Below are 9,068 nucleotides of genomic sequence, written 5' to 3' on the forward strand. Positions count from 1 at the left end.
CAGGTGGACTGACGTCATCGTGAGTTGAGGGAAACCGGTGGATGCAATTTGTGTATGAGGGCAGTAGTTTGTACTTATATTTATTACAATTCCCAAATGATGATATCATGAAGAACTAACAAAGTGCGAAGTTTAGTAGGTAGTACTACCTATTTGTGTTAATGGCTACGTCGTGAAATTCAAATGACTGGAGAAAAAAGTATGCATGATTAAGTCTTGTTTACATGGATCAAAATGACAGCTTAGTATAATATTGCCTTTTTCCTGATGAAGTTAACAAGTTTGCTTGACTCGACTACCTGATTCAGCTCCAACCGATGTATGTCCATACAGGGCAAGGCGTGGTGCACACTGCAGGATTAGTCAACGCCGACGACACACTGAGCGATAACAGCAATATGAATAACTTCGATAAACTGCCGTGTAAAACATACAAGTAGACACCTAGTTAGTGCCATGATAAATGGCAATAAGTTTATCAATACTAGCTAAAGGGCAAAGTACCTTTGAACGGCCCATATCGCATACTAAATTAGTATTGGCGTATTTGTAATGAAATGCAAAATAATTGCCTTAATTATGGAAACATCTGTTAAGCTCCACTCCATCAAGTTTAAGTTTAATAGTACACTAAAATATTTCCAAAGTAATATGCAAACTTTAGGCACTCTTGAAAGTATGTAGAAACGAAATACTGGTATTTACTTGTTTTTCGTCATATTTTATATTTAACCTATGGATACTTATATTAAATGCAGTGCTGTAAAATAAAAATATCCCTTTTTATAAAGTAGGTCTCACCAGATTAAATTAAATAAACAAATTGAATGGACTACAATAAACCATGAAAATAGTTTGCTACCAGTTTAAAGTCGGTGCCTCAGCGCGAGCTAGCATAAAATTTCAGCAGCAGCACTCAAATTTCAAACTTTTTAAGGTCTGATAAAAACTATAGGTACCTATTTTCCCTAGACCTGTTTGAAAAAAGTTCAATCATTGGCTGGAACTCATTTGGAAAACTAAACTTAATTTAATAGTTTCATTGAAAAGATCGCTATGTCAGGTGACAATTAGCCACTACATTGTTACAATAACAAGCGGATATCATAAAATTAGATCAAACCCGTGCTGTTATTTATTTAAGATTCTCAAGTTGCAGTGAAGCAATCACTTGTATACCTTGTAAGTCGCAGATCATTATCTGATATTATCGACCGGTGTGATTAACTATACTAAAGTGATAATGGCACTGTAATAACTGGCCACCGCAAGATAGACACGAGATAGATCATTCGCGGCGCAGTATTAAGTATTATCTTTGTTTACGCGGCGCCCGCTGCGTCGGCGCGTGCGGTGTTTACCTTAATACAGCTTAGACAATACAGACTGATAATCACTGGCTTAACCATAACACATTCCCACATTAACTTACTTTTGCCTCAATCTAAATTTCAATCAGCAACTGATTTCAAACTCACCAATTACTTACTCCAAAAAATATAAATATAAAAAAAAAATGTTTATTTAAATAAGAAGTTTTTACAAACGAATTATTCATCAGACCCTAAACTAGGCTGAGCCTGTAAATTGGGTGTCTGCGAGAGCGAATTGTAAAAAACAAAGTTACTTGTACTAAAAACAGCTGGATGCTGGACGCTATCTGGGGGCGTACCATGATCTTTTCATAAACGATCCAAACGCAGAGCAGTTCAATTTAGGCACCTAAACTGAGTCGTCGAAATTGGTACCACGACGTTTATTTCTCAGAGCTGAGTCTCAATGGTTTACAAGTGAATGAAAAACCGAAATTGTCTCTGGTCCGAAACTGAAACGCTAAGTCGCGAAAGGGATGCCGCTACATGCAAACCAAATATTGTATACTAAAACCTCTTTATTTTGGAAAACCATAATACTATGTCATTCCGTGTTCTTAGCAACCGTTGTGTTGATTACAAAATAAATGTTTACGCTGTCACTTATCCGTGAGTCTCTTTTCTCACTGAAAAATTAGTTTTATCAATGAAAAGTTATAAACTGTAATAAAAGTTAAAAAGTTGTTGAAGTTTAAAAAATATTCCAAGTAAAATACTTGTTGTTGTTTCTTTAAAAAAATATGGCTCTGTCCATCGGAGGACAATTTTGCCAGTGTCTAGTAGTTTTTGCCGTTGTACGGTAAAAAAATTCTAGAAAACGAAATATGAGAGGTAATGGTGGATGAACGATGACCTACAAACAATACAAATCAGAAGTCCAAAATAATTGACAGAATGAGTAACTTATACTGAATCGCTAAATTTGACACTGAAGCGATTCAATTCCCACTCAAGTTAAGTGTCATGGTAAGAAAACCGCTTGAAGTGAGTGAATGAAAATGTCTGTATCGCTGTCGCTGAACCGTGCTTGAACTGAATCGCAAAAGTAACGCCGTGGTACGAAAGAGCGATGCAGTTCAGTTTAGAGCCTAAACTGAATCGTATTAAGAGAGCGTGGTAGGCCCCCTGCTATTATGATACAATTATAACAGCGCCAAAATGTGCATGCAAAATTAAAAACATAAACAGGATATGGAAAAGAATATAAAATGTAATTTTTCCTAGTATTGTATGTTTTGTGCGTACGTTGTTAAGGATGTGTGTGTGTGTGTGTGTGTGTGTGTGTGTGTGTGTGTGTGTGTGTGTCTGTGTTGCTGTGTCACACTTGCCTGACTATTCATTGTAGAAACTCCTTTACCCACTTTCATTTAATTTAGATTGTTGTTCATATTATCACCAAACACTATAGATATAGAACAAAAACAGCTGACATATATATTCAATAGCAGCAATCGAGTACCCTATCCCGCTCCCGCTGTGGTCTGGAACCGTTTATGTCCAACCCATTGCAAGCCCAGATTAAATACCACCATAGGTAGGTATATATCCACAGTAAATACACGTAACATGTCCTAACGTGTAATCTATATCGTTATCGCCGTATTTATTTAGTCATCTAAGCTACATTACATTAATGCGTAAGGATTGCTACAGTTAATTATTTCACACGGATAAATTACATTAATCCTGGAAATCGAATAACAATGACTGATATAAATTAAATCGCATATTTAATCGAGCAAATAAATTTATTGCATCACATTAATCAGGTCTTACTTCTATGTTATAATGGCCCGAATCCATCGTGATATGACTAAGCTCATAATTAGAATATCTATCTACCTACATACTTCAGTTAATGAAAATGGGTCGTGAGAGACCGACGCGATATCCCGATGAAATTGTGGTGAAACATTGCCAGAGCGACGCTGACGAACTGCGTGATTTTTCCCTTGCAGCTACATAATTATCTAGTAAAGAGTATAATAATATTCATAGTTATCTCAACAAGCCATGTAATTTCCCGTGTTCTAATGTGATCGGCGCGACGCGGCGCCAGTCCCGGCGGCTCTTGTAAAGGACGTAAATGCTAATTCATCAGTAGGTACGAGTAACTAACAACCGACTTCATAGAACATTTTTCGCATACATAACGGCTTATAAATTATTGAATGAATTCTAATTGCAGTTATCAGACCAATCAATCAGTGAGGATCTAGGAGCCAATTTTTGCGCGTAGCGTCCATAGCTTTAGATCACTGTGATATGACGAGATTGTAACTCATCGCTTCTAAGAAATAGGACAAGGTTCTGTAGGTATGTTAGGCGGAGAGCGAAATAGAATTTCCTAGGAGATAATGCTACATTTTCCAAGAAAGCGCTTGTCAAACTTTTTTCACTTTTTTGATATCTTGACGCAAGCGTTTTGTTTAAAATTTAGAAAGATCTTAAGATTATGTTAACAGGTTTATAGATCTTAACATGTTCCGGTTCCTTGCACATTTTTAATTGCGTTGACATCGTACAGTCGCGGTCAAATTCAAACTCAAACTCTTTATTGCGTTAAATGTTGTGATGAAGATCTTAAAAATATGAAAGCATGTATGTGGTAGTTCTTAACCTTTTGACAAAAACTCCATCAAAAATATCCGAACACTCTTCTACGCCGATAAAAATAGTCTTGTTCACATATTTTTCCTCAAATATATCAAAAAAAAAGATATATGTTACATGACAACTCGACTGTATACCATATATTTTATTGTCGTACTAAAAATATATATACTTAGGTATAAATCAATATCATAATGGCAATTGATAAATAATAGGTAGGTAACCGATAAACTCTAAACTTCACAAAATAGCAAATCCAAATACTTATCAGACAGGATAATAAAAAACCAAGTGCGTAAGTACTTACCTACCACTGGATAAGTATAAGTAGGTACTAAAGATTTAAATCTGAATGGAATGTCTGCGAAATTTTGGGTGAAGCAATTCAGTGCGTGTCCAACATACAGATCGCCTAATCAAACAACATCAAGTAAGATGAATGGCATACATATTAGGATTAATTGTGTACCTATCTACATACGAGACAGTGTAAGCTTATTTCTTCTTTGCGCTTGTGTAAAATGTCTAGGTATTTTATAATACTGAAACGGTTTGTAAAGATAAAATGCTGTTATGCAACTCTACATTTTCATGAAATTGCTCTCCCATTGGTGATTAAACATGTTTGTACCTGTGCCAAGCGTTCAACATCACAATAACTAAAATTTTCCGCTACTTTGAAGCATGCGTTTACATTAATACTTAAGTAACCAACGTATATTCGTCACTGTAACTAAAAAATCTGGTTAAATTATCATTAAGCCAACAGCATTACTCCGCACATGCCTTCCGGTCTTCACCCCTTCGTATTATTCGCAGTCCAACTTTGATCGCGATTGTCCCGCAGCATTTCTGACAAATCGATTAACTGAGTAATAAAATTTCGCTTGTTTTTACTTCATTTCCATCAATATATATTCATTTCGCGTGCGGAAGACGTGCGCGAGCGCACCGGACGCCGGCGACGTGTCAGTTCGCGACACTGCGCCCGCGATTGCAAGTATGCAACCCAGCTTTAACAATCCTCTAATTGCACATAATTACTCATCGCTGCCACCAATTTACTCGTATTATTTTGTACTGCTCCAGCATATTTTATCACATCCACCGATCTAGCCGCATTGCCGCAATAATGAAATATGTCATTAATTATACACGATCTGAGTTTTTTAAGCTTGCTGGATATCTGAAATACCTATGCACTTGTTTGACGATCATCTTCGGTTACGCACGGGTGTACTTCTTTGTTTACTTTTCCATCGTTTTTTAGGGTTCCGGAGCCAAAATGGCAAAAACGGAACCCTTATAGTTTCGCCATGTCTGTTTGTCTGTCCGTCCGTCCGCGACTTTGCTCAGGGACTATCAATGCTAGAAAGCTGTAATTTTGCACGGATATAGTATAGTTTAGGGGACAGAATTGCTGAATACTCTATAAAGACTCTCATGTACAAACCTAATTATTGTATAGTGAACTGTAACATGCTTATGTACAAATAAAAAAATTATTTTTATTATTATTTTATTATGTATGTCTATTCCTATGTATTCTCGTAACTACTCTACGGCTGAACCGATTTTGATAAATGATACGTCATTGGATTGGTCTTAATGACGCAAGTGACACTGGGTACACGAAATTCTTAAAAAAACAAAATGGCGGATTTTTGGCGAAAAATTGTAAGTTTCAAAAACTGATTTTTATTCAAACTAATCGAGTGGGGTATCAAATGAAAGCTAATAATTGTCCCATTCAAAATATATACGGGTTATAAAACAATAAATTTAAAAAATCAAAAAACCCGACTGCCTTAAAAAACACTAAAACGAAGAAAACAAGCCTAGTGGGCTAGAACTTTGCTAAGTAGCTAACTTAAAGTTCAACAGTCGGGACCTATTTAAATCGTGACGCTCAAAAATTCTTACCTATGGGTCCCAACTGTTGAACTTTAAGTAAGCTACTTAAGAAATTTCTAGCCCACTAGACTTGTTTTCTTTTTTTTTTTGGTATGTTTTAAGGCAGTCGGGTTTTTTTAATTTATTTTTTATTTATCTAGTCTAGATTAACCCTTGTAAGTAGGTTTGTATTGGTTATCAAAGACGTTTATGTATATTATCAAACCGAGATTAGAATATAATTTAAAAGCACCGTTAGCACAACAGTCCTCTTTAATTAAAACCGGCCAAGAGCGTGTCGGAGACGCCCAAAATAGGGTTCCGTAGCCATTACGAAAACATTAAGTAATATTTTTCTAAGGATTTCGTATTTTATACGGAATCTTCCAAGTTTAGATATATTTTATACCTTAGGCTGCTATTTACTCATAAACTACTAATAATTCTCAAGCAAACTTAGCCGTTATAGTTTTCCTTGAAACTTTGATATACTTACTACGATCCTGAATTTTAGATAATTACGTCTAACTCATACTTACAAAATTTCATCTATGTCTGTTGCCTAGTTTTCAAGTGAGACCGGGACTACGTTTGTATGGAGAATGGAACGAAGAGACTTCTCTTAAGCAGGTTACATAATTTAGTAAAAGTTAGGAAATATAATTTATGATTTTTTCGCAAGCGTTTGAGCTTCTTCGTACTGAAATAACTATTTTCATTTATCTGCATACTCTACCAATTCATGAATTAATTCAAAAACGACCATTATTTGTGCTCAATCGTATTCCACTCGTAATCTTGGTTTGATAATACTATACCTACTAAGATCTTAATCCGCCAGCGTATCTATATGTTACATATTATATTATAATAAATCTGTAAGTCGGTGTCTGTACATTGAAAACAGGTATTTGGGAAAAACTGTTACTAGGGATATCTATTAGCGCAATAGAATCCAACACAATGATTTTTAGAATTATTGTCTGTTTTTCGGTTTGTCTATGCGTTTGCATTATTTGCATACGCTAATCTCAGAAACGGCTTAATCTAGAGGGATGCGTTTTCAGCACGTCGCGAGGTCATTTTTACCAATCACGCTATAAGTGTTAAGTAAATTTTTTTGGCAGGTATCTTTTGTAAACTGCTAAGCAGTCAAAACAATAAATATTTGTTTTAAATAATAACAATCGTAATGAAATTTCCACACGGGGTAGCGGTCGCTGCAGGTGAGAAATCAAACCAAAGTTTAGGTGCAACCAGATGATTATTATTTATTATTTTAAGGATATTCCCAACTATCCCGCTCCCTTCAACCATACAATACACTGTGTATAAATTAAATCCTACTCCCTTATGACAAACTAAGGGTCGTGAATGCAATTGGCCAGTGATCTGTTATTACTTAACTATCTAAATGATCTAACAACTCCTATATCTTGGCTCCGAAGCTGCCAAACCTGGCTGCAGGCCACTGTGGGCCACTCTAGGACGCCGTCTCGTGCCCGACGTTCCAGCGCCACCGACAGTAAACCACGCTGGGCAAGCCAACCAGCTCCACAGCCGCCAGGCCTCCTTGAAACATTTCTACACGAAGCCACAACAACCACATTTCAGCCCGTGTCTTAGCACCTCCTGTGGACGGATCATGAATTAGAAAATACTCTATTTAGTGGGGTCCGCCAAGGACAGAAGGGACCAGCTCGCTCAGCCTGGTTGACAGGCCACCATGAAATTTGGAAATTAATTAAGCACGCACCGTGGAGAAAATGCAGACTTGCTAGCGCCGCCTGGGTCACGCTGTCAACTCCACGATTATTATTCAGTCCAGACGACCAGATGGCCTAGTGGTTAGAGAACCTGACTACGAAGCTTGAGGTCCCGGGTTCGATTCCCGTGTCGGGGCAGATATTTGTATGAAAAATACGAATGTTTGCTCTCGGGTCTTGGGTGTTTAATATGTATTCAAAGTCAAAGTCAAAGTCAAAGTCAAAATATTTTTATTCAATTTAGGCTACAACAAGCACTTATGAATGTCAACAAAAAAATCTACCACCGGTTCGGAAAAACCTCTGCTGAGAAGAATCCGGCAAGAAACTCAACGAGGTATATATATTTTTTTAAAACTGATTTACAATAATATTAAATGATATGTATACATCACAAGTATTTAACACAACTTTATTTTTAACACAGTAGGTTCGCTATTTGAAGGGATCGCTAATGCGGATCGGAATTATTTCCAAATATCCCTGTCCATGATATAATCATTAACTTTATAATACGCCTTTGATATTAATGTCTTCTTGACAATAGATCTGAATTTTGTATCCGTTTCATTTATAATATTTTTTGGAATTTTATTATAAAAACATATGCAATTTCCCAGAAAAGACTTTTTGGTTTTAGCCAGTCTGTAAGATGGAACTTTAAGCTTCCCTGTGTTTCTAGTAGCCTTTGGCTTATCGACGTTAGTGGGAAAATCACATATGTTCTTCCTAACATACATGATTATTTCAAAAACATAAAGCATGTATAATTTAAGTATGTATCTATATCTATATAATTATATTTATCCGTTGCTTAGTACCCATAACACAAGCTTTGCTAAGCTTACTTTGGGACTAGGTCAATTGGTGTGAATTGTCCCGTGATATTTATTTATTTACGATTTTAATTAAATTTTAAATTATAATGTAATGGATGTAGTGAATGAATAAATAAACTAAACTAAACTGGCTGAGATGATTCTAAGTCAACGGGAACGAAGTCGCGGGCACAGCTAGTTAATAATAAATACCATTTGCCAACATCACGCACATTATTTAAACGCCCTACCAGGAAATCGCCGTACTATAGTGATCATAACATTGCAATCTCCTAGGTATAAAACAGCAGTCTTAGTTTATATTTTATACATTTTATTTTTTCCAGCTCCCAGACGCGACGCCATTAGCAAAGTAGTGCAATGTGCTGACACCATATTAAGAGCTTTTGTCTTATTGTGCGAGACTCGCGTGGGTGACCCTCTGATTCATTCATTCGTTGTGTGCGTGAGTTGTTGAATGACGGAGGCTTCGCGGCGGCGCGTTTTTGCCCAAGAGCCTTTTAGGGCTGAAGCGGGCGGCGGCGCCGAGCTAGGCGGCGAGCGACTCAAACTTTTTCAGAATAATTTTCATTCAACCCACGCGT

At 36.6% G+C, this 9,068-nt stretch overlaps 1 protein-coding gene across 1 annotated transcript in view; it reads right to left on the minus strand.

Moving 5' to 3' along the window:
* Positions 1-2,842, minus strand: part of cv-2 (crosveinless 2-secreting protein) — a 59,979-nt gene extending 57,137 nt beyond the window's left edge. Inside the window, exon 1 of the mRNA XM_074088083.1 lies at positions 2,702-2,842. Within this exon, the coding sequence (XP_073944184.1) occupies positions 2,702-2,740 (39 nt within the window). The 5' untranslated portion in view covers positions 2,741-2,842. The remainder of the gene's footprint in view (positions 1-2,701) is intronic.
* Positions 2,843-9,068: the final 6,226 nt, after the last annotated feature.

This window comes from Choristoneura fumiferana, chromosome 5 (assembly GCF_025370935.1).
Source record: "Choristoneura fumiferana chromosome 5, NRCan_CFum_1, whole genome shotgun sequence".
NCBI lineage: Eukaryota > Metazoa > Arthropoda > Insecta > Lepidoptera > Tortricidae > Choristoneura > Choristoneura fumiferana.